Source organism: Ostrinia nubilalis, chromosome 19, assembly GCF_963855985.1.
Source record: "Ostrinia nubilalis chromosome 19, ilOstNubi1.1, whole genome shotgun sequence".
NCBI lineage: Eukaryota > Metazoa > Arthropoda > Insecta > Lepidoptera > Crambidae > Ostrinia > Ostrinia nubilalis.
The window spans coordinates 13,458,016-13,484,563 of NC_087106.1; the positions used below are offsets into that span (position 1 = coordinate 13,458,016).

General features: G+C 37.4%; 2 protein-coding genes across 2 annotated transcripts in view; one reads left to right on the forward strand and one right to left on the reverse strand.

Moving 5' to 3' along the window:
• Positions 1-5,367: 5,367 nt before the first annotated feature.
• LOC135081216 (protein YIPF2) lies at positions 5,368-7,111 on the reverse strand. The gene is made up of 4 exons (XM_063975963.1): positions 6,767-7,111; positions 6,516-6,694; positions 6,085-6,285; positions 5,368-5,939 (listed from the first exon to the last, which is right to left on the reverse strand). The coding sequence occupies exons 1-4, from the start codon at positions 6,948-6,950 to the stop codon at positions 5,613-5,615; spliced, it is 891 nt and encodes a 296-aa protein (XP_063832033.1). The 5' UTR covers positions 6,951-7,111; the 3' UTR covers positions 5,368-5,612.
• A 127-nt stretch (positions 7,112-7,238) lies between these two features.
• The window catches only part of LOC135080986 (uncharacterized), a 31,354-nt gene continuing 12,044 nt past the window's right edge, over positions 7,239-26,548 (forward strand). The window contains exons 1-9 of the mRNA XM_063975710.1: positions 7,239-7,461; positions 7,566-7,777; positions 8,549-8,674; positions 8,763-8,939; positions 9,239-9,409; positions 21,178-21,342; positions 22,112-22,754; positions 23,140-23,243; positions 26,171-26,409. Of these exons, the coding sequence (XP_063831780.1) occupies positions 7,625-7,777; positions 8,549-8,674; positions 8,763-8,939; positions 9,239-9,409; positions 21,178-21,342; positions 22,112-22,754; positions 23,140-23,243; positions 26,171-26,409 (1,778 nt within the window). The 5' untranslated portion in view covers positions 7,239-7,461; positions 7,566-7,624. The remainder of the gene's footprint in view (positions 7,462-7,565; positions 7,778-8,548; positions 8,675-8,762; positions 8,940-9,238; positions 9,410-21,177; positions 21,343-22,111; positions 22,755-23,139; positions 23,244-26,170; positions 26,410-26,548) is intronic.

The window sequence follows — 26,548 nt, forward strand, 5'->3', positions numbered from 1 at the left end:
CAAGCCTTACCCAGCTTCTGGGCTTGGTGGGAGGGGGGGGAGAGGCAAGTCATACCCAGTTTCTGGCCTGGGGGGGGGGGGGTAAGTCATACCCAGCTTCTGGCCGAGGGGGAGTCATACCTAGCTTATGCTTATGGACTGGGGGAAGGGGCTAGCCTTACCCAGCTTCTGGCCTGGGGGAGGGGGGGTCAAGTCATAACCAGTTTCTATGGGCTGGGGGGAGGGGCTAGCCTTACCCAGCTTCTGGCCTGGGGGGAGGGGGGGGGTCAAGTCATACCCAGTTTCTGGCCTGGGGGGGGGGGGTATGTAATACTCAGCTTCTGGCCGAGGGGGAGTCATACCCAGCTTCTAGGCTAAGATTAAATAGATTTCCAGGAGAGAGCAGCTGGCCCACCCATGGGAACGGCGAATAGATAGGTAGGTGTAGGTATTGCGTGTACATCGAAATGATCTTCATAGCAATGTCTTAGAGCCTAGGCAGAGTGTATCTGCCTCAGCTATACCTTATTGTTAGAAGTAAATAAATTTATACATTTTTATATTTTACTTGGAAGAAGATATGACTCTAACGACACTTATGAACACTTTATTTGAATAAATCGCCAAATACCACCGCGGAGACCCCAATCGTGTCTCTGCGCTCCATTGAACCGTATGAGCATTGAGCGTATGGATTTTTTGCGTTATTTTTCACAATTTCTATTTTTAAAAATTACCTATCGATAGCTTACTTTATTCTGATGAATAAATGTCATTACAAGTTTTTCTCTAAAACTGATAGTTTGGCTAGAAAAAAAAAATTTCTATCGACGCACTACGCCGGCAGCGTTCGGATCGGATATAATGACGTCATCGTCCCCGCGCCGGGCGGTCAGTGAACTTTTTTAGTAATTTGGCCATAACTTCGTCAATTTTTGTCGTAGAACAAAAATTTTTGGACTGTGTATTAAGGATTTCTTAGCCCTATAAATCTGCATTCACAACTAAAAATCGAAATGATCCTCATTGAAAGAAGATTTTAATTTTCTTTTATTTTATTTACTTGTCGGCGCCCGGACACAGATGCTGCAAATTATTATTGATGATTAATAGTACCAATCTTAATATTATGTTATCTGTATAAATCTGTAGAGCAGAAGGTTTGTGATTCCTAAACGTAACACCCGACTGATGCGCAGAAAAAGATAACTGTCAATCAGTTGTGTCATGTCAAGTGTGAGCAGGCGGCTGCGAGGTTATCTTTGAAAGCGTGTTGAGTTTGGTGGAACGTTAAATTGTAGGAAAAGTGATTGTCAACCATCCAAGATATTATCTCCTTGCCCGTTAACCCACGCCAATGGAGATTCCACCCCTAGAGTTCCTTCTGATAGAGACCCAGTGCCTTTATACTTATATAGGAAAATAAGCAATCGAACAATACGTAAGCATAATTGCATAAAAAAGTAAAATAATTTCGTTTAAATAAAACCGACTAAAAATTAAACTGACTCCGAAAAAGTATACACTAAAAGTAGAAAAATAATTTTACGTTATCTCCAATATTATTGAAGTTATCGCTGGAAAACTAAACAAAGTATCGTATATTTTTTATTTAAAATTAATCAGTAATCGGAATAAGTGAATACTTAAAATAATATCGATTAAATTTACAGATTATTGTCTATGACTCACAGGTTACAGCACTGATGTGTCAGAGACAAGTCATAGACAATATGGAGATAACACATGATTTTAAACGTCAAGTCAATTTGACAAGTCTCACAAATTTTCATCGTCCACGTATTTTGCAAAATAATTTGTTTCAAAGATTGATTTCAAACTTATCTAAACGTGAAAATAAAGTTGGTTTCATGGGCTTGTTAAATAATGTGTATGATATTATGAACACGTAAGTGATTATGGTGTAATTGTGTATGAAAGTGTTTGTTTACATCTCTGCTGGATTCTAAAAAATCAAGGTATACATAATATTATAGTTCCAAAATACTGAACTGTCCTATCGATGACATTGACAGCGGGGCGCCACCGTCAATACCGAATCGCTGGTTCCGATTTTTGCCATGTTGGAAACCATATACACTCGCGAGCAAAACTATGGAATCACTTACATGAAGTTGTTTCCACGCGAACTTGTGTACTAACGAATTTGTTAGTAACAAAAAAAGTGGCACCATATTAAAGATTAAACTTTTATCTTTAAATTGATACCAAATTCATTTAAATCGTTTATTCCCGATGTCCCCCACTATTTGTCCACCACTGGTGGACATCGAGAAAAAAAGTTGCAATGTCCACCAGTGGGGGACAGCGCTACTGAAATCTTCCCGTTGGGCCCTACTGGTGGACACTGAGAAGAAATGTGTTGCTCTGTCCCTCAGAGGTGGACATCGAAACCAAAAAAGTTCCGTTGTCCCCCCCATGATTATTAAAAAATAAACATTTTTATTTCGTATCAAATATAATTCTCAGTTTTTTAACATAATATGAAGGTTGACCTTCGTCCTTGATATTAATAGCAATAATATATAATATGATATTAACAATATTCATAAAAAATGCAGTATACAGCAATTAAAATAAAAACAAAAAACTTTTTAAAGTGTATTGATGGGCTACCTTTCCTATTTATGTAAACTTTTTCAATTTGTCGTGAACTAGATCCTGCAATTTCCGACATAATTACAGATAATAAGTGCAAAATAGTAACATTACCGACACAATAATTTCTGATAACATGAACATTGTGGGTACTTGGAAAATTAAAAATGACAAAACGGTTCCGATTAACGCACACTTCGGGCGTTAGTATTAATTAAGGATTGTTTTAAACTATAATAAAAATGCTTTAAAAATGTAAGATTTACTTAAAATGTTTGTATTCATGAACACAAATATAATAGTGGGGGACAACGGAACTTTTTTGGTTTCGATGTCCACCACTGAGGGACAGAGCAACACATTTCTTCTCAGTGTCCACCAGTAGGGCCCAACGGAAAGATTTCAGTAGCGCTGTCCCCCACTGATGGACATTGCAACTTTTTTTCTCGATGTCCACCAGTGGTGGACAAATAGTGGGGGACATCGGGAATAAACGATTTAAATCACACCAGTATTTAAAAAGATATCACGGCTGATGTGAAGAAGTAACGAAAAAGACATGTATGAACTGTTTGATACCACAGAATAAATAATAGTAGCAACAGAAATTGCACTCCTTTGTGTAGGATCAGATGCCGACATTTTAACGGTAATAATAATAATGCAAAATATCCAACGCACATGGTGCATTCGAAATCGCACCTTACTACTACGCTCACAAGAGCGCATTTTTTTTGTGTTTAGAATTGATCTACGTCACCGCTCAAGCGTCAGGGTTGTATGAGCAAAGTAAAATAAATAAAAACTTAATTTTAAGAAGCATTTATTGTATTTACGATTAGAAAACTTTAATCTAGTGGAGTTTGTATAATCGTACCATCTCTAAAGTACCTATTAATTAACTTCAGTGTTGCGATAATTCGAAATTAAACAAACAGTTTTAAAAGGTGTAGTGTCGGAAAATAGACACTGTGAAGTAAAGTTAATGTTTTTATTAGCTAAAATAATTTTTTTGCTATAGTTTTTTGTCATAAGTATTTCAAAATAATTTAATATTTAAAAAGTGTAGTTTTTTTTAATTATTTAAATCACTACAGTTAATTATTATTCCTAAATATTACAATTTTTCATTAAAGAAGAATAACAGTGCTGTTGGAACAATAAACCTTGATTGCGACTATGATCGACCGAGCGTGTATAGATACGCGTGTGCAAACAGGCGCGTGGCGGCCCGGACTGATTTGCAACTTGAAGTTGTCGCGCGCTGTAGGTAATTATCTCGGCCGGCATAGGCGAGTGACGGAGGCCTGTTGATACGTCGCGAGTTGCGGCTTATTTACCCCCTATAAAAGCACGCGTTTTTAGATTTTTGCTTTCACACGTTGATTCATACACATCTCCGCTTCTTTTGACACTTTACCTGGGATTCTACACCTTCAGAAGCAGCACAAATCTTTGCACTATTGCAAGAAGGGCTCAGCCAGCGGGCTGTCGCACGTCAGCGCCACATAAGCCAGTCCTGGGTTTCGAAAGTTTCAAGACGCTTTCGGGAGACTAGTGGCTTTATCCCGAGACCAAGTTCTGAACAGCGCCGGTGCACATCGCAGAGGGAAGACCGTTTTTTCATGTCAACCTCTCTATGAAATGGTCATTTAACTGGAATCGATGTCCATCAAGAGCTCAGAAATGTTCGTAAGATAGCTGTTAGCGAGTGGACAGTTCGTCTAAGATATAAGCAATAGAATTTGACTCCAAAAAGGCCTGCCACAGGCTCGAAACTGACGGCAGGTCACCGATAAGCACCCTTTCAATTTGCTCGTACACATCTCGATGGGAAGGCGAGTAATGGAGGCGAGTTCTGTTCTCCGATGAGTGCAAACTGTGTTTGCAGGGCAGCAGTCGAAGAGGTCGGGTTTATAGGCGGCCTGAGGAGCGATTTGTGCAGTGCTGGTTCGCTGAAACAGTGGCTTATGGGGGTGGCTTGCTCGACTTAACATCGAGATGTGTACGAGCAAATTGAAAGCGTGCTTATCGGTGACCTGCCGTCAGTTTCAAGCCTGTGGCAGGCCTTTTTGGAGTGAAATTCTATTGCTTATGTCTTAGACAAACTTTCTACTCGCTAACAGCTATCCTACGAACATTTCTGAGCTCTTGCTGGACGTCGATTCCAGTCAAATGACGATTTCATAGAGAGGTTGACATGAAAAAACGGTCTTCCCTCTGCGATGTGCACCGGCGCTGTTCAGAACTTGGTCTCGGGATAAAGCCACTAGTCTCCCGAAAGCGTCTTGAAACTTTCGAAACCCAGAACTGGCTTATGTGGCGCTGACGTGCGACAGCCCGCTGGCTGAGCCCTTCTTGCAATAGTGCAAAGATTTGTGCTGCTTCTGAAGGTGTAGAATCCCAGGTAAAGTGTCAAAAGAAGCGGAGATGTGTATGAATCAACGTGTGAAAGCAAAAATCTAAAAACGCGTGCTTTTATAGGGGGTAAATAGGCCGCAACTCACGACGTATCAAACAGTTCATACATGTCTTTTTCGTTACTTCTTCACATCAGCCGTGATATCTTTTTAAATACTGGTGTGATTTAAATGAATTTGGTATCAATTTAAAGATAAAAGTTAAATCTTTAATATGGTGCCACTTTTTTTGTTACTAACAAATTCGTTAGTACACAAGTTCGCGTGGAAACAACTTCATGTAAGTGATTCCATAGTTTTGCTCGCGAGTGTAGTTGAACGATGGTAGCGCCCCCCTGTCATTGAGTTTGGTGGGACCGTTCAGCGTGGGTCATCTATAATAGATATTTAATAGAAATTACTTGCTACTACTTTCTGAAAGTTTGAGTAATAAATAGTCAAGTTATAAATAAATAATCGAAATGTTGATTTCTCTTAATACATAACTCTCAATGAAAGCAACATGTACCTACATTGAATATTCTGCTTTTAAATACAGTTAGTCTTGAAGCTATCAACTTAGATTTATTATTACAATAGAATACTTCGAAATAATTAGATAGGTTTCAATGTAGTCCCGATAGGTGTGATGGCTTTAACCGAGCTGTTAGGTGTATGGAAAAAGTACAGCATGAACCCTGTGGCTAACAAGAAGTGGAGCCCGAGAATGCAGCCTACGAGGATAAAGAAGTATCTAGATTTTCTCAAAGCCGGCAGTAGCCAGAAAATAAGCACAGCGCCAGACACAAACGCTGCCATCAGCACAAACAGCCACTGCAGCCAGAACACTTGGATCATCCAGAGGATGGCCACAGGAATGTATATCGACAGAGAATATCCGTAAAGACAGAATAGAGACATCATAGTTGGTGATTTCGTGGTCTGTAACAAATAATGTTTATCTTAAAATTCATTTAAAGTCATTAATCAGAACATTCATTCAATATGATTGTATGTGACACTTAATGTTGTCTTTTTTTACATACTACATAATAAAAATTAATAAACAGTTTAAAATATGCTTTACCTGCGTTTCTATTTCATCATGCCCATCAGGAGTGATAGTCCACTTTAGTGCAGCCCACAATGCCAGCGGTACGATCCACACGTAGCAAACTATGGCCGTAGCAGCAATGGACACAATGTGGAAGTTGTAACGCCACTCAACAGCCTTGTTAGTGTTTTGGAGATAACTAGCAATATTGCCACTGACAGCTATAGTGAATATCTACGAATGAAATAAAAAGATTAAAACAGAATGATAAAAATCACAGTGCCCAATGTCTTGTTTCAATATTGTGTTTCTATAAATAATGGACAACATACGTAAATAGATGATAAATCTTAAAAGAAACAAGTTTTTTTAAATAGTTTTAAAGGTATAATAATAAGGATGCTATAATAAATCATGATATAATTGTTTTTTTTCTTGGTTGGTATAGAACATGTATTACTCACTAGGGTGACAGAGATCCACACAGGCCCATACAAATCCGGTTTGCCCTTTATCCTTTCGTCAAAATAGTTACGAGACACTTTCTGTGGCAGCACAGAGGAGATGATTCTCTCAACCACTTCATTGGTGTGCACATCAAAATACTTTTGGTAATACTTTATGGACCAAAAGTTGTGATTTGCTGAAATTTCAAGAAGTAATTAGAATAATGACTAAACGTGCTAGACTTTATTATCAAGAATGAATCACTAACTTTGCGGTACCACTTCAGGTTCCGCAGCCACCTTAGGCTCTTCAAACGAGTAGTTCGGGTTTGCCATTGAACTACTGTACTGGTTCGTGTGGACTGCTTCCACGTCGATCCGAGCACTGCGATCATTGTGCTCCGGTGAATAGTCTTGGAAATTCAACAACTCTCCTGTATTTACGTTCGACATGTTGGCAAGCCAATAACACTGTTTGCCACAGAATGTTTTGTCAGGTGATTAAAACCACTAGCTAAATAAAATCAATTCCTGCTTTATGTACCTACTGATCATTAAATTGATTTTTTCGGAATAGATAGAACAAATTTCACAAAATTTGTCAGCATTTCATTCACAAATCACAACAAATCTGTCAATGTCAGTTGAGAAATGATGACAGCAATCCAACGTTCAGAAATAAAGAAGTAGTTTTGTCCTGCGAGCTAGCTCACATTGACATCACTATTCATCGATGTCTATGGATGTGGTCCGTCCGCCATTTTATTTGAGTGAGAGAGCGCGGCGGCCATTATCCAGTAACGTCAAAAAAATCGTCGTCGTCCTCTCTTGCTGAAGAAAAGTCGCATTTCTTTTTGCGTGTGTTCTGAAAAATCATTACCATTATGTGCGTTTAAATCCTACGTGAGGTGGCCGTCTTCTCGTCGTGTTCTATCTCTCGCAATATAGTGTTATCGTAGATAACGTAAGTTCTAAACGTGATATTTTGTTGAATTTCGCCATGTTGGTTTAACACGTAATCGTAAAGTGAAATTATACGATGCTATCATTTTTATTTGTTGGTTACAGTGATGTGCGGGTGAAGACAGTGTTTGGTATGGTGAGACCACCTTCGGTTCCTATCCAAAATGTCGAAGGAAATAGCAGAGGAGTACGCTTCGAGTTTGTCGGATCTGACCGTCAACAGCAAGCCGTTGATCAACATGTTGACCATACTCGCGGAAGAGAACATCGACCATGCCGGGGTTATCGTTGAGACGGTGGAGAAGCATTTGGAGAAGGTGAATTTCCATTTTTAAAATTACACGGTCGGAGGCATTCGTCATAATGCCACGAGACACGTGAACGCCAGGGAGACTGGGGAAAGTGTTTGCTGGTGACGCACGTCATTGGCGGGTTTTACGTGTTTACGATCACGGTGTGACTAATCTGACCTCGTTTGTAACCAGTCCACAGCAGGTATCTCCATTAGACTCATTATCATGTTTCAGTATTTGAAAAAACATTTAGATTAGATAAAGATCATAGGCATTCTTACACAGATACATACATACAATAATTATAATGATATGAATAGATACTAAAAAGTCCCATATCAACTGGTTGCTGTTAACTTTTTTATGTACTAAAGTAATATTTTGCAATTCAGTGTAATTAGTGACATTATATTTTGAAATGTTTCATTTTATTATTACCCCCTATCTTTTCATCATTGGGAGATACCTGTTATCAATAGAGCTAGTTACAAAGATTAAATTTTGCCAATGTACCTGAATGGTATGTAAGAACACTGATTTCATTTCAGTTGTATTCTAAATATGTTGAAATAAAGCTTTTTAAAACTGAGTTCTTATTTATTTTACGCTTGCTGAGAATTAAAAAGGTTGTAACCACAAACATTTGTCTTATTCTTTCCTATACCATGTTATTAATTTGATTTTGGGCCAAGAAAGTAAGAACTAGTCGCACACTGAAGAGAGGCAGCCGACCATCGGATGAGCAGACATGGTCATCCGTGGGGTTTGGGACTAGAAACTGTTTTTCCTACACAGGTGAATCCGGACATCAAGCTGCCTGTACTGTATTTAGTTGATTCCATTATCAAGAATGTCGGTGGAGCGTACACCCAGAAATTCTCACAGAGCATTGTGAACATGTTCACTAGGACGTTCAAACAGGTAATTATTGTTCTTGATGTCTTTGAGTATGATCATTGAATATTACTTGTTATGTGTTATTTTGTATTAATTCATGTTCTATTCATAGGTGGATGAGAAAGTGAGATCTCAAATGTTCAAACTCCGTGAGACGTGGCACGATGTGTTCCCAGCGACGAAGTTGTACCAACTGGATGTGAAAGTGAACTTGATCGACCCGGCCTGGCCGATCCAAGCTCAGCCGCAGCAGTCAAACATCCATGTAAATCCAAATTTTCTGAAAAAGGTGTTTTTTTTAGTTGATTATGTTTCCATGTTGATTTAGCTTAGCCTCTTGTAAATGCCTGTAGTTTGCTGTTGTATTGACTTGGCAGTAAGTTCCATCTCACCTACAGAAATGAATTCATTGTACATATTATAAGCTGGTACCCTTTTGCACATCCTTGCCTTATTGGATGCTTGTTTTTGACTCATACTTTAATTTGTTTCAATCTGAAAACTGACACTATAAATTTTTATGGAGACTATACACATGAAGTATTTTATTTCCCCGGCTGAAACTATAATGAGACATTAATTTGGCAGAATGCTCCAACAACCAGCACGCCTGCCCCACCCACTGAAGAGGAAGAAAAGATGCGCACCATCCTCGTCAAGAAGGAGCAGGAACTACTCATGCTGCAGAGGAAAAAGATTGAAATGGAACTGGAGCAGACAAGGAGGCAGCTGGAATTGGCAGAGAAAAACGCTAAAAAGGTATGTGATTGATTGATGATTACATGTAGATTTGTTTTTTTTTCCTTTTATGCATAACAAGGCAGTTATTTGTCCACAATCGCACCTGATGTTAAGTGGGATGCAGTCTAGGATGGTAGGTACATAATATCTGAACTGTTAGTGCCTATTCACTCTCGCCTTGAAAATGCCCGGATTATAGTCTTCGGGAAAGACAGCATCAGGCAGCGAATTCCAGTCCCTATTATTCTCCTTAAAAATTAGATATGACGTAAAATTCCATTACCAGATTAACCGGTTGAATAAGGCGCTGTACACACCAAACCGCACCGTGCACCGGGCACGCGGCTTTGTGGAGATTGTATTTAGCAACTTTTCACTCTAAGATTTATGCCACTTAAGTACTACTAGGTCTGCACCTATTACTCATAGCGTGATGGTATATAGCCTATAGCCTTCCTCAATAAATGGGCTATCTAACACTGAAAGAATTTTTCAAATCGGACCGGTAGTTCCTGAGATTAGCGCGTTCAAGTAAACAAAGAAACAAACAAACTCTTCAGCTTTATAATATTAGTAAGTATAGATAGAGTCGAGTTTTGAACGATGTTTTGTAATGCGGACCTTCAGCTAAAATAAGTTAATAACACGCTATGTGTATTGTGGTGTAGCTCTGTGGCGAATTTACCGATTTGTCGCCTGTAGGCCATTTAGGCATGGGTTGTTTATACTTTAAATTCATAACACTGAAGTATATTTTACCAAGGGTCGTGTTGCTTTGGTATAGGACTATATTTAGATTTTTGTAAAAAAAAATATTTCAGTCCAATTTACGACATTCGTATTTTGTGTATGAAAAATGTATGAACTAAATCTGCCGCCCTAGGCTTTAGCCTTCTGAGCCTGCTGGTAAATCCGCCACTGGTGTAGCTCTCTTTGCATATTATCCATGCATTCGTTATTAAGTTTTATAGAAAGGAGGCAGGCAAATTACGTAATTTCCAATTAAAAAAAAATGCACAAAAGGACGTCAATTTTCACCTTCACCCGCTTTTTTCGTAGTTGGTTAAGCCCAGGCGCAGACCACCGATTTTTAGCCGGCCGATAGTTGGGCCCGATTCTAATTTATACAGGGTGTTAGGTAAATGGGTATATGAGCCGACACTAGCCCATGTTAACATGGCCTAGTGTCGGCTCATATACCCATTTACCTAACACCCTGTATAAAAAAATCAATCGGTGTTAATGTGCGCACTTTCATACATGCCCATACTGATCAACTGCCCGACTAAACTTACGGCCGACGAAAAATCGATGATCTGCTGCGCCTAGGAATAATCGAAGAAACTTTACAAAATATTTACAACTAGCTGTGCCCCGCGGTGTTATCCGCGGTTTATTAAGTTGTAAAACGTAGCCTATGTGGTAATCCAGGGTGTCAGCTAACTCAATATTTTATTAAAATCGCTCCAGCTGTTAAGACGTGAAGAAGTAACAAACATACACACTTACACACTCACGAACGTTCGCCTTTATAATATTAGTGTAATAACATTAGTGTGTGTAGGGAAGAGGCGATTCTCCTAGAGATTTAATTACGATTGAAATGAGTTTTGTAATCGCTAAATTCGAATATGTATTTCGTTAATGAAAGAGTGTGCTCGTTGACCTATTTGCAAAATGGTTAATGGTGTTCTGTTAGTCCGTGCGTCGTATTTATCTAAATTAAAAAAAATATTTAAAAAACATATGCGTATTGGGTGAATGTTTAAATTTTGAAATGGGTAATTACATAACAATTAAGGCTAATGCTGCGCTACCAGCATTATCATTTAGCCTTGACATGTAACAATAATGTTATTTTAAGCAAACGCAAACAGTTAGTTATCTTTAGTAAAAATATTGTAATCGAATCTTCTTTAAATTCTGGACAAACTGATTTCTGTTCAGTTCTGTTTATGATTCGTAACGTTTTTGTAACGATAAAACACACATTTCACGCAATTATCGTTATACATTATTTAGGTTAACCTCGTTCAAAGGGTGTAAAAACATAATACTTAAAAAAAAATTACGGCCCGTTCGAGCTAACTGCACTTCGTTGGAATACGACTCTCCCTCGCACTTCCCGCGCACCTCCCCGCGTTCCCTAATCCGTACGAGCGTCGATGTGACGTCACCCAGGTGCGCAGTTAATTAGACCGGGTTGTAGGGCGATAAATAGATAGCGATAACTTTAATAATTAACTTTTAAAAAAAATAAAACCGACTTCAAATGCGTGAACACAAAAAGAAACTAAAAATTAAAAATATTGCGTATAAAAAAGTTCATCCCCAATTTTCCACCCTTGGGGGTGAAATATTTTCTTCAAATTCGCATGAAACCACCCTTTTGATAATACCTATTCAACAAAAAAATAATCGTTTAAATTGATTTATAATCGGCGGAGATATTGCGTATAAAAAAGTTCATCCCCAATTTTCCACCCTTGGGGGTTGTTTTTTCTATTATTAAATTTAAATGGGACCACCCTTGAGGTATTACCTATACGCCGAAAAAAGATTTGTTCAAATCGGTTCATAATTGGCGGAGTTATCGCGTAACAAACATAGAAAAAAAACATACGGGTCGAATTGAGAACCTCCTCCTTTTTTGAAGTCGGTTGAAAATGACATAAATGAGAGCTGTAAATATACTCTGTAGTTAAATACCAATCTGTTGCAATACAAACTTGCCAACTACCAAGTAAGAGACAAATGAAACAAACAGTCTTCACCTGCATGTTTTATTTTACAATGGGTTATTGTCCTTCATTATTAAAACAACCTTTTTCTTGTGGTATTTTTCTCTCCGTGTCTAGTGCACTCGTTTAAAAAGGATTTATGATTTCGCAAAACTTGACACATCTACTGAATGTTATCCGTTTTTGAAGTTTCACAAGAGCTCATGTGGTATTTTAAATATTTTGAGAATACCATTTAACTTTTAAAATCGTCAAATCGATAGTTGAAACTATTATAAAGTAACAATGATTCCCTTACCTATTGAATACGGGTATTCACAAACGTTACTATGAGGTCTCACAGTGCGCGTGTACGCATAGGCTGACACACGAACCAATCACAGAGCTCTATTCAACGCTGTGCGTTCGATTTGCAGCTTATAAATATAAAATAATAAATATCCTTAGACATTTTACACTGCGCTTCTAGTCCCAAACTAAGCAAAGCTTGTACTATGGGTACTAGACAACGGATATAAACATACTTAAATACTTTTTTTTGTAAATACATACTTATTATACATAGAAAACACCCAGTCCAATACAAACAAATATGTTCATGCACACAAATGTTTGTACTGTGCGGGAATCGAACCTGCTACCTCCGGAATAGTAGTCCGTTTCGAACCACTACACCAAACGGCCGACGAAGCTTCACTCAAGCATGCATCGCTTGTGAATACACGGTGACACACGGCTTAATTAACGCCCGCTCTTTGATAAACGTTAATCTTTTAAACTAAGATCTCCAACCCGCCTGCCAAGCGTGTAGATTATGGCATCCAGGCTCCTAGGCCAGCAGTACGCTTTAAAGGGCTGTTGTTCAATGATTCCCTGATAAACTTTATGAATTCACTAGCTGTGCCCGCGACTTCGTACGCGTGAAAACCCGTTTTCGCAACATTTTTCATTATTGCTCTGCTCCTATTGATCGTAGCGTGATGTTGTATAGCCTATAGCCTTCCTCGATAAATGGGCTATCTAACACTGAAAGAATTTTTCAAATCGGAGATTAGCGCGTTTATGTAAACAAACAAATAAACTCTTCAGCTTTATAATATTAGTATAGATTAAGGGCAGTTAAACTCGATCATTCAATTAGTTCATGCACGATGCTTTATAAAAGTTTGATCTCTTAAAATACCAACCTTTTTTATGTGATAGGTAGCAGACGAGCTATTCAAAATACCACATGAGTCACTTATGATATAGTTCTAAAGACATAACATTCAGTAGTTAAACTGTTTAACAATTATTTCTTTAGGTTTTCGGCAAACATCAATCCTTTTTAAACGTACCATAAAAAGAAAGGTTGTTTTTGTAATAAAGGACAATAAACCATTGTAAATATGCAGGTGTTGTTTTAATTGTCTCAGTTGTCGGCATGTCTTTTTATTGCAATACAGGGTGACAGGTAAAGCGATACATTCCTTGAAAGGGGTTAAAGTAGAGCTTATTTGCAGTCATTTAAGTCAACTGACACCATGTCCGAAACTTGTTCATTTCAAAGTTATTCAAGATTTAAGTATTTTTTAAAAAATCTCCAGTTTTTATGTTAAAATGTACCCTTGTAATGAAGAATACGGAATTATGTTAACTTTTTTGTTGTATTCGTATAGCTAAATAATAAGATAGACATTTTAAATTAAAATTTGCAAGAAAGAATCGTCATTACTCAAGTAAAAGCTAAAAAACCATGTATTATTTTGCAAAAAAAAAATGTTTTAGGTAATTAAACGAAGAATTTCCAAGAAAAAATGTATGGAATATTGTGTACAAATTACAGAATTTAGTTCCTTGATTCATTAGCTATTCAAAAAGGTACAGGTGTTTAACAAAAACTACTTAATTATTTTTTTATTTGAATTTAAACGTCTAGTAAGATACTTTCATAAAAAAATAAATAAATAAAAAAGTCACACTAACAACTGTTCTTGGGTCTCAATAAATGAAAAACTTAGTATTGTAATAATAATTGTATCACCTAATTTTATCTAGGTACATTATTTTAAGTCCTGCTCAAACTGTGAGCCCCGTCTTCTAATACAAGCTCGTAGTCTGTTTCTCACTTCTGTTTTTGTGACTCTTGTTGTCAAACTGCTGAATATCTTGAGCTGCCCTCTGAATGCGCTCACGAAGCTCTTGCTCGTTGTTTACGGGGGTTACATACAAGAGATACTTCATGTGACCCCATAAATAAAAATCGCAAGGGGTCAGATCCGGACTTCTGGCTGGCCAAGGAATGGGTCCACATCGCCCAATCCAACGAAGTGGATATTGTTGATCCATCCATTGGCGTACACTGAGCCGAAAGTGTGCTGTGTGTGTGAAAGCTTCGTGAGCGCATTCAGAGGGCACCTCAAGATATTCAGCAAAGTTTGACAACAAGAGTCACAAAAACAGAAGTGAGAATCAGACTACGAGCTTGTATTAGAAGACGGGGCTCACAGTTTGAGCAGGACTTAAAATAATGTACCTAAATAAAATTAGGTGATACAATTATTATTAAAATACTAAGTTTTTCATTTATTGAGACCTAAGAATAGTTGTTAGTGTGACTTTTTTATTTATTAATTTTTTTATGAAAGTATCTTACTAGACGTTTAAATTCAAATAAAAAAATAATTAAGTAGTGTTTGTTAAACACCTGTACCTTTTTGAATAGCTAATAAATCAAAGAACTAAATTCTGTAATTTGTACACAACATTCCATACATTTTTTCTTGGAAATTCTTCGTTTAATTACCTAAAACATATTTTTTTTGCATAATAATACATAGTTTTTTAGCTTTTACTTGAGTAATGACGATTCTTTCTTGCAAATTTTAATTTAAAATGTCTATCTTATTATTTAGCTATACGAATACAACAAAAAAGTTAACATTATTCCGTATTCTTCATTACAAGGGTACATTTTAACATAAAAACTGGAGATTTTTTAAAAAATACTTAAATCTTGAATAACTTGGAAATGAACAAGTTTCGGACATGGTGTCATATGACTTAAATGACTGCAAATAAGCTCTACTTTAACCCCTTTCAAGGAATGTATCGCTTTACCTGTCACCCTGTATATTAGTATATTTTAACAGCTTGAATAGATTTACAGTGTTCAATGTTCAATAGTAAACCTTAAGTACATAGGTGCTTATTACCTTTTACATTCTTCTTCTGTCCTCGCCTCGTGGTATTAGAATTTTGAGAATATTAATAAATATACTTTAAGTATACTTTGATCATGATCAAAAATCTTTATTGTGGATTGTGGAGCGTAAATCATGATACAAAAGACTGCCTTTTATCTTTAACTAGCGACACGCCGCTGCTTCGCACAGGTACATGAATTATACTTAAAAACCTTCCTCTTGAATCACTCTATCTACCCTCGAGTCTCTCTATCACTCTATCATTCTATCTATCTAATCAATCTATCTATCTAATCACTCTATCTACCCTAGAGACTCTAAAAAAACCGCATCAAAATCCGTTGCGTAGTTTTAAAGATCTAAGCAATAGAGGCAGACAGTAAAGCTACATTATTTTATAATTTAGCTGTACTGTAGTGATTAATGTATCAACGTGCGCTTATCTTGGCCTTTAGCCCTTTACCAAACTCGTTCAATTTTGTTGTTCAATAACATACGATTAGGGTTTCTGATTTCTCGACCTATTTTTTTTCTCGAGTTTCGGGAATTCTCGAGGCCAAAGTCTCGAGTTTTCTCGGGTCTCGAGCTTTTTATTAAAATTGTTAAAATCGGTTGAAATTTGATAAAAATACAGGTTTTTTTAAATCTAATATACAAAAAAACTAAAACCCAACTACGTAATAATGAACTGAATGATTGGAACAAGACAATGTGTTCAAAAATGCAGTCGGAGGCATCAATGACTATTTTTTTTTGTTGGCGATAAGTAATTGGTAATAAGCCGTGTGGTGACGGCAGAATAGAATACATATTTTGTCACCAACCCTTACTCAGTGTCACTCTCACAGTTAAAACAAATCTAACGATACCCCACATGCCATAGTTTGTTGAGTTTCACAATATGGTCCAGTGCCCCGATTGCGCTAATTTTTAACGTTGGAGATATTGTTTTGGCACGCATTTGCGCTTCTTCACCAGTTGCGCTCCGTTTTTCATTCCAGCTGAAGTGCAAATTCGGTATCGCGGTAAAGTTCACGCGCATACAAAGACGAATCAACGGATTTAATCACTTTCTAATAAAAGTCCGAACACCTTATTTTTTCACTAAAAACAGCAAAATTAAATGTTCGTGAAGGCGTTTGACTAGAGTTTGAGATAAAGTAGCATTCTTTCAGCTTTTAAACAAAGAAGCAGTTGCGTTTTGTTTTCGTTTGAACTAGCTGTCAAAGCGACACCGCGATACGAATTTGTAATTTTCGTTCGTCGTCTAGTCGCGTTGTAGTTGAAAATATTTAGCGTAATCGGGGCCTCATGTCTTTAGTGACACTCGCCGGACTAAGAGGAATCGATTGACGTGCGAATCATAAAAATCGACCCAAGAGTTTGGTCTCTATTGTGCTTCAAAAAACATACATACATAGGCTGTTAGACACATTACCACTCCTTTGCGTCACGCAGTCGGGTAAAAAAGGAAAGACTAGACCAGTCTAAAAGCAACTTTAACCTATTTAATAATTAAAAACTTACTTTTGTCTAAGGAAATAGGCTTTCAAGAATATTAAAGCTCCAAATTCGAAGCTCGGGAATTCCCGAGCTCCGGTAATTTTTTTCTCGTCTCGAATGAAGCCAAATTTCTCGAGTTTTCTCGAGTTCGAGAAAGCTCGAGCAGAAACCCTACATACGATTCTTTCATTGAGCATTCAGACTAGATCAAACTGGCTAACGCACAGTGTGTTATGGGACTGTATAAACGGACATTCTCATTGATTTGATGAAACGTATAGAGCTCAGTTATACAAACATGATAGTAAAACTCCCGTTTGAAAATTCTACGTAGTTTTCGCGGTATACAAATTCAAAGTTACCTATTTTCTTACTTCAAAATTATGCAAAAATATTCTCACTCGTTAACTAATAACATTTAATTCAGAATTGTTATAATACTTCATAGAGCTCTTAAAACTACACGTAATAAGCGTATTAAGTGCTTCGTAAACGCATTCAGTTAATTAGGAAAAATGATTTTGGTGATTTTTGTTTTTATTTTTTTTCTCAATTATACCTTAATATATGCAAACATTTTTAATTGCAAGATATAGTCTGATATTTAATCTAATTGTATTAATAAAATCAGCTTTAAACTCGGTGATATATTTGAGAAAAAACATAAAACGTCTTAATAAAATTTTTACGAGTCTAGGGTCGACAATTTTGGAAGGAATAATTCATGTCTAAAAAGTTTCAAATCCCGCCTGTTATGCGCATAGTGTTGAAGGTTCTAAAAAGTCACATTCACATTGTTTTTAACCGACTTCAAAAAAAGGAGGAGGTTCTCAAGTCGAGTCTTTTTTCTTTTTTAACACTCTTATATTAACTTAACTTGTATGTAAGTAACTAACTAAAAAAGTATGTAAACAAATCTAGGAAGTCAAATTTATCCTACCTTTAATAATTTTCTCATCGATTTGAAACCTATGTAAATCGAATGTCAATACAATAATTTGGTACAATCGAGCTGATGATATTTAAATATCCAAAAGAAATATTGCTATTAAAAAGTGATGGGAAATTTACAATTCTATTCGCTGGGTGCGAAGTACTAGGTGGGGGTAACATAATCTATCGCAGCGCTCATGGTGGTCAAAAGTAGAAATAATGTAAGCTCTGTCATCAGATGTATCTGTCAATGGCAAAGCGATTCTACTTAATACATTTTAATATCATTCATTAATCGCTTGAAAAGGGTCCTACTGGGAAGTTAAATAAAAGAGTGGACTGTATTTCGATAGGGCTGGTTTAATAGCCGTTTACAATTTGGAAATAACTAGACTATACAACGTGGTAGTACAAAAATGAGTCACAGTAGTTGTTGTGCACAGATGTTTGCCTTATGATGAGAGCGTGAATTATTGAACTCTGCCCTTGTTTTGTTCTTAATTCTTCTACATCTCGGACTTGTCCAGCCAATACCAACAACTTTCCTTTAAATACGGTTTGTGGTTGGTATTTGATATTGTAACACTCACAAAAACGGTCTTCAAAACAATACTCATTTCGATCTGAAAACGATATTTAATTTATTACTAGCGATACAGAAACATTTAAATATATTTACTGTTATTTAATGAAACCGTTAATAAAGTAGCTTTTTCTTTTCGTTTTACTGTAAAACTACAACTATAAATGAAGTAAACAAACCCTGACACAATCAAAATTAAACACACTTTTTGGACTTACCTCATTTGATTTGAATGACCAAAATAATTTCAAAACCTTTTTTCCACCCAAATCGTGGTATCACAACAATTAATTAGTCGAAAATATTTGTTATTTTTTCATTTCGATATTTTTTCACAAATAGACGACCTAAATGTCAATGTGACAGAGCCCACAAAGTTGTGGACGCTAGTTGGCGCTGTAATCGTGCACAGAGCCAATATGGCGCATATTTTCAATTTGATTTTCCTCAAATATATCACGGAATTTAAAGCTGATTTTTTTTATACAATTAGATAAAATATCAGACTATATCTTGCAATTAAAAATGTTTGCATATATTAAGGTATAATTGAGAAAAAAAAATAAAAACAAAAATCACTAAAATAATTTTTCCTAATTAACTGAATGCGTTTACGAAGCAATTAATACGCTTATTACGTGTAGTTTTAAGAGCTCTATGAAGTATTATAACAATTCTGAATTAAATGTTATTAGTTAAAGAGTGAGAATATTTTTGCATAATTTCGAAGTAAAAAAATAGGTAACTTTGAATTTTTATACCGCGAAAACTACTTGGAATTTTCAAACGGGAGTTTTACTATCATGTTTGTATAACTGAGCTCTATACGTTTCATCAAATAAATGAGAATGTCCGATTATACAGTCTTATAACATACTGTGTAACGGGTCCCGAACTCCCGGCTGTTACAATAGCTATGTTTCACATTGCTTTATTTGAATAAGTATCTATCTATCTTGATATTTCATATTTCAGTGGTTTATTCTTATCAGATTCTATTCAAACTTCACTTTTTACCACCCAAACTTTCCGAATTAGAAAAACAGTGGATTAGGAATTACACTTAAAAGAAATCATTACTAAGTAGGTATTTAGCAACCCTTTCTATGAATAACAATGCCATTAGATAAGGACTCATTATCACCATCTATTCAGGTATTAGCGCTCATAATTACCACATGGTTTCGTTCATAAACACAGGTAAAAAAACACCCGAAAGGTTTACCCCCACCACAACCTAGCACGCTATGTGGGATGCGCACACGCAGCGCTTAGTCAGTATCGTCCCGGTCGCGAAGCGTGGTAGACCACTTTAGTGTGTATTGCCCATCGCAAGTTGAGTGTAAAGATATTGTTAGTTTGTGTTGTGTGATAAAAACATTAAAGATGCTTTGTTGGACGTCGTACCGTCGTCCTTACTGCGTAAGTAATAATTTATTTCTCAATCTAATTGTAATCCTGTATATGAATTAGAAAACTATTAATTTCTACTTGGATTTAACCCTTTAAGATTTTATCTCTAAAAAATATTTCTTGGTTATTTTATTGGTAACTAGCTTCTCTTAATAGGAAAATTCTGTTTGATACAGAACGGAAAATGCGCGCGCGTCGGTCGATCAAAATAAGTCTTATATCCCGTGAGTCCCGTGACTGAGAATTTAAATATTGATTCGTCACACAATCTTTCATCCCCTAATTTACCCCTTTCAAGTTTATTTTCGCGACAAATATGTAGTAGCATAATAATTTGTCTTTTTCAAGGTTCAGTCCAGTCCTCTATACAAAAATGCATTTTAATTGAGCAGTTTTAAGCAAAGCAAAATTATTTAAGCTTCACATGTAGTCATCAGATTTTTAAATCTCAAATCCCAATCAATCCCAACATCAGTCGCCGAAATAAGTTCAGAATCACAAGTCTGTAAAAACTTCAAAATTAGTTAGTGAGATTTTTTATTATTGGATGTTTTTAATTGATTCTTTATAAAATATTCGTATTGAAAGTGTAGTATGCGTCGTTCTATCCAGTTCCATCTGTTATCTCTCGTCTATTATTTCTCGTCTCCAACTTGTGCTGTTACAGAAAAACTTATGAAGTTTTGTACTACAATGATATCGCATAACATTTTTCTGACTTTAAAGTATTATTCTGTGTGCTAATCCTTTCAATGATTTTGGTTATTATAAGTGCGTCATTCGACCAGGTAGAAAACATCACCATAAAGAAAGAACTAAAATTAGCTGCAAAGATTGCTGAAATTTATTAGGCATCGAATTATGGATTACATTAAATATGAAAATAAAGAAACAACTGCAAAATTATGTAACTGGGTCATATCGGCGGGGTTTGAGAGTTTCCAACTGACCAAGGAGGCACTTAAAATACACAACAAGGCTTGAAACCTTCACATTTGGCCCTCCAGGAGTCCTACCCTCTTACTAATAAAAAGTTACACAGTTGTTGAACACTGTTTTAAAATGACATTTCTTTACTAAACGTCACTTTAAAACACTGTTCAACGAGCGTGTACAAGTTTGATTAGTAAGGCCTAGTATCTATTAATATGGTTAATCACGAAATCTCAGAAACAATGATACCTACAATCTTGAAATTTGGCAGATAAGTTCCTAGGGTGTTGACATCCGCTAAGAACGGATTTTACGAAACTACACCCCTAAAATAAAACAAAATTAAAATCAAAAATATTTATTCAGTTTAGACCACAAGTGGCACTTATGACCTAAGGAGCTAAAACGGGGTCTACGCGTACGAAGTCGCTGGCACCGGTAGAGAAGGTAATAGTATATTAGACGCAGGCTGACGCCGTTCTCCGCTTGTTACAGGTGACCACGATAATCCCGCCGAACTCTATCATGCCCACCATGCCGGTGGCCATGGTCAACCCGGTGGTGGCTCCCGTGGCGGCCCCGGACGGGCTCAATAACGTGCCCGGGCTCAATAACGTGCCCGGGCACAACAACGTGCCCGCCAAGATGAGGCTGGGACCGGTAAGTCGCGTCGGTATAATGGACAGCCCACAGCAAATTGGAATCCAGCCACTATTCACTTGTGTTTTGTATCGTTGAGTATTTTTTGAATCACCTATTGACTCGGAAGCGAGGTGATGTTGACGTGAATTTCATTAAATCTATATAAATAAAAATGAATAGCTGTTCGTTAGTCTGATTAAAACTCGAGAACGGCTGGGCAGATTGAGCTGATTTTGGTTTTAAAATTTTTGTTGTAGTCCAGGGTAGGTCTAAACGGTCAAAATTTGCTTATTTACTGCCTTTAAGGCGGAACAGAGTTCGACGGGTCAGCTAGTTAAATAATATTTATTAACTCCCTGTAGACAAAACTATGGCCACGAGTTCCCAATTTGCTGTCGGGCCACGTCTAAAATGTCATGATTTTGATTTATGTTCATTGAGACTTCGAGAGCGTCTCGTCGTCGGCGACGCCACTCGCGTTCTCAACGGAAGCATCAACCGTGCGTGAATAAACCACGGATACTCTCGGCGCACTTAAGGGACTCTTATCTAGGTTTAAATAAGACGTCAATATTTAGGTGACAATTTATTGCTTGACACAGGTTGTCAATGGTTCACAAAGGTTGTCAAAGGTTAACAGATGTCAAAATACTCTAGGTATATAAAGCCAGGGAAAAAAATCTGGACACCGCGGTACAGCTTTACGCGTCTCAAAGAGCAGTGACATCTCTCAGCAAATAATACAAACAAGTTTCATGGAAGGTTTATACAGTGCGTTTTTCCGCAGCCCGTGAACAAACCGGCGGGCGGTCGCATCGCGCCCGTCAGCGCCGCGCTGGCCGCCGCGCGCCGCGACCCCCGCCTGGCGCGCGCCCCGCCCCGCGCGCCCGCCTCGCCGCCCATCGCGCCCCACGTGTTCGACATCAAGCCGCTCGACCACGCCAAGCGCAAGAACGTGCTCACCATCGACATCGACCCGACCGCCGACCCGCGTCCGGCGCGCCGCGACCCGCGCCTTAACCGCCGCGCGCGACCGCGACCCGATCCCGCGCCAGCCGTCGACCCCGCGCCCGATTCCGACGCCAAAAGGATCAGCCGGCTCCCCCCGATCCCAAAGCTGCGCCGGGAGCCGGAGCCGGCCGACGAGCAGGCGAAGCGCCGCAAGGAGGCGCGCGAGGACCGCCGCCGGCGCCGCGAGGCCGACGCCTCGAAGGACTCGGGCTCGTCCTCGTCGCCGGACAAGAAGGCGCGCGCCAAGGAGCCGAAGGACAAGGAGCGGCGGCGCCGGCGCGCGGAACCCGAGGCGGCGCCGGAGCCGGCGCTGGTGACGTTCAACGAGCGCCGCATCTCGCACAAGGAGCGCTTCATGCGCCGCAACAAGCAGAAGTCGGAGAGCCCGGAGCCCGCCGCCGAGCCCGCGCCCGCGACAAGTAAGCCCCCTCTCTTTGATCCCGGACCGCGGTCCCCCCCTGTGCCCCTAGTCTGTAAGCGAGCGTTGACCGACACATGTGTGGAAATAAAAAGTTTACCAACTCTCTGGAGTGTTATATTCGGCGTGACCCCCTAGCGTTAAGACTCCCCCGGTTCTGTCGTCCCGCGAATCATTCGGTGTGGGCTTGAATTTTCGGTTTGGATTTGCAGTTTGCTGCACTGTACACGGTCAGGTTTTGACTCACTACGTTTGCACTACTCACCGATTTTAATGTTTCTTGGTTTAACATTCTCACCCGTGATCTCAGTTTTTTGCAACAACTCGTTGATGTTAAAACCGAAAGCGCTTAATTGTAAAGTGAACAACTTATTAACTGTGAAGAGCGAAACAACTATTGTGCCGGCATGGCTTTGCGAAGGTGCACGTCAAGGGTCCCATCACCTCTGGCGGCAGGGACTTGGATGAAGCTGGTGGAAGTATGGGAGGTGTAAGTTATAAACTGAGTAATATTGAAATACAATTCACTTTTCGAATAATTTAACGGATAAATATTTGGTTCATAATTACGTAAATAGATGGCGAATTCGAAATTAGTTGAAAGAAAATGTTTCAATTCTCTTGTTGCACAGTTGTATCTTATGTAGATTATGGTATACATACAGGGTGGAAACGATAAGTGATCTCACTCGATTATTTCTAAACTATACAAGATATCGAAAAACTGTTTCCTGATCCTGAAAGTGCTTCACGAGCTCTATCCAACGGTATCAATAACAGGTTACAAAATAAACTGGATCTATCCGAAAATTCAATATTTCCAGCTTCCATACATTTAGTAAAACCACTTAATATTAAAAACTATACCAGATATCCAAAAACTGGTTACTGACCCTGAAAGTGCTTCACGAGCTCTATCCAACGGTACCAATTATAAGTCACAAAATAAACTGGATCTATTCGAAAATTCAATGTTTCCAACTTCCATACATTTAGTTCTGCCACAGTCATGGCACTCATGTCTTGATAACATTATAGCAAGTAAAGCCTAGAATAAATGATTTCCATGAATAATTTTAAATAATAATGCATTTTACGAGTTCATTTTAAGTATTTATTATTTAATAAAAAATAATACACTTTTAATATTGTGTGGCTGGCATACATTTAGTATGGTGGCTGAAAACATTGAATTTTCGGATAGATCCAGTTAATTATGTAACCTTTTATTGATACTGTTAGAAAGAGCTCGTGAAGCACTTTCAGGATCATTAACCCGTTTTTCGATATCTTGTGTAGTTTAGAAATAATCGAGTGAGATCACTTAACGTTTCCACCCTGTATACCTAACGGTTATGATGGTAAATATTTTTCCTGCAGATAATTATTACATGGTAATTCTTAAATAAATTAAAAACACGTTAAAATAAATTCATTCATGTAGAATAGTTTTTTTTAATTCGAGTACTTAGGTTATTTTTATTTAGCAGTACCTAGATATTTGGTATTCCTACATTTATAAAAAGTTTCAATCTTATAATCTCTCCAGTTAACTTAATTTTAAAACTGCTTAAGACTAGAGTACTGTTCGTATAAGATGTCATTCTAAATAAAATGTTTTTAGTCCAAAAAAGTGCTATGTTACTATTTTATTAATGTTTTACTACGTTAGTTTCGTATTATGTAATATATTTTAATGATATTATTAATAACGATAGGTACACAATATTCGTCATAACATATTATGTAGATTTTATCATAACAATACCTTTACTGTTAACTATGTGACTGACAAATTAATGGGGTTCTATTCTATATTCACTAGAATTATTGATGTAGGTATAAAAGATACAACGCTCTTCGAATTAATTTTCGTAGAGAGCTTTTTTCCATCTTTTTTTAATGTATAGTTTATTGCGCTTTATTGTTTCTAACTAATGATACGCTAAACGGAATATGTCAGATAGATCAAACATAAAAACGTATTTTTTATACTTATGATTAATAGTCACTACTGTCCATTGATAACCTTTGCACGGTCCACGAAATGAACTGGAATAATTTTAATTAATAGCTTGTGCTTTTCTTTTTTGGAACATTTGTCCTTCGTACTCGTGCAAGAAGCCATCTCACTATACGGGAGGGAGTCATAAAAAACAGACATTTTGTGGGTATCGTTCAAAAAATTAGTTTACTGTACAATTTTAAGCAATTTTTTTAAAATAAATACGAATTCTTTCGATCCTAACTCCTAAGATGTTTGATCTATCGTGTACTTAACTAATTTTAATAATAAGAATACTTTCAATGAGTTGTTGCAAAATACAATACATAAACTATTAACACGGGAGTGGATCGTTCTAACAATCTAACTCATTAAATTCACAACTTATATTCTGTAGCTTTCAAAAATTGAATAAAAAAATCATTTTTTTTCTGCAATTTAAATACATTTTGACAAACTGCAAATCGGATAATGAAAAACTAAAAAACATTTCTCGCTGCGTACTAAAAAGTGTCTAAGTATAAAGGAAAACAGAAGTTACAAAAGGTTAAGTGTAAAGTTTTGTGCCTACCGTCTGACATCAAGTGTTGGTAAGTGTTTCGATGCACTCCTTCACGTTTTACGAAACGATAGTACCTCGAAGATGGATCCAACATTGTGGTTATTCTGTTAGGTAGGACGAAATATAAATATACGTTCATGAAGTACAGTCGACCGAGCAGAACTAAGTCATTTCTATGTATTGTGTAATACAAAACGACACTTATGTAGAAACAGACATTAACATCTTGCTTAAAGCCAGTTAACTATGTATTTGTAGGTATATTGGGATGTTTTGTAGAGACAATTAACGAAAAAGATTACTATCATTAGAAGGCCAATAAATACAATGTATAATCAATTATGAAATATCTGAAGGAATTGTCAAGGTTATTACCGTTTAAATATCGAATTGTCTTACTTAATCACAAAAAAAAAATGTATTTACAAATAATGTCACTCTGTGCCAGACACTTGGTACGTTTCTTTGGTCTATTCCTAAGTGGAATAGACCTTTTCTTTGATAGAATATGTGGGTGGTGGAATTGAATAGATTTTGCGAATTTATTCAGTCAGATATATGATACACTGTTCAAGTCTTGCATAGGTAATTAAACGTTATAGTGATGCAATATATCACTTGTGATACAATATTGAGAAATCAGGAAAGAAGAGAAGAATCAGGAAGTTTTGTTTTACTTGTTTGTTAGATAGTGATTTGGCTGGCGAAGTATGAATGTAATCGATTTAAAATTTAAAAGCTTGAATGGAGATTGACAGTAATTTTAATATGGAAAATATTCACTGAACTATCTTTTGAGATAAAAGGACTTTGGGCCTTTGAATAGATGTCAGCATAGAAATCAACGTAGCATCGAAACTTCGAAACTCATCTGGATCCATCGCTCTCCCACTCCAAATTAGGCTTAAGGCTGCATAAAAATAAAGTCGTATTTGCAGATGTGCCAGAAGTGGTGGCGGAAACCAAGGACGTGGATCTTCGTGTGCTGCCCGCGGTCGATGCCAAGGCCGCGCCCGTCGCGCAGAAAAGGCCGTCCACCGAACTCCTGGATGGAAAGACCAAGAAGACCAAGCTTGATAAGTTCGATGTGTAAGTATGCTCAGCTTATTTGTGGCTTACTTGAAATATTTACTCGTTCTTGCTTTCTTTTGACGGTTATTCCTAATAGTTCCTTCAGAGGAACTAATGGCACTTTCAGCATTTTGTAGGAACTACTGTCCCTTTAAAT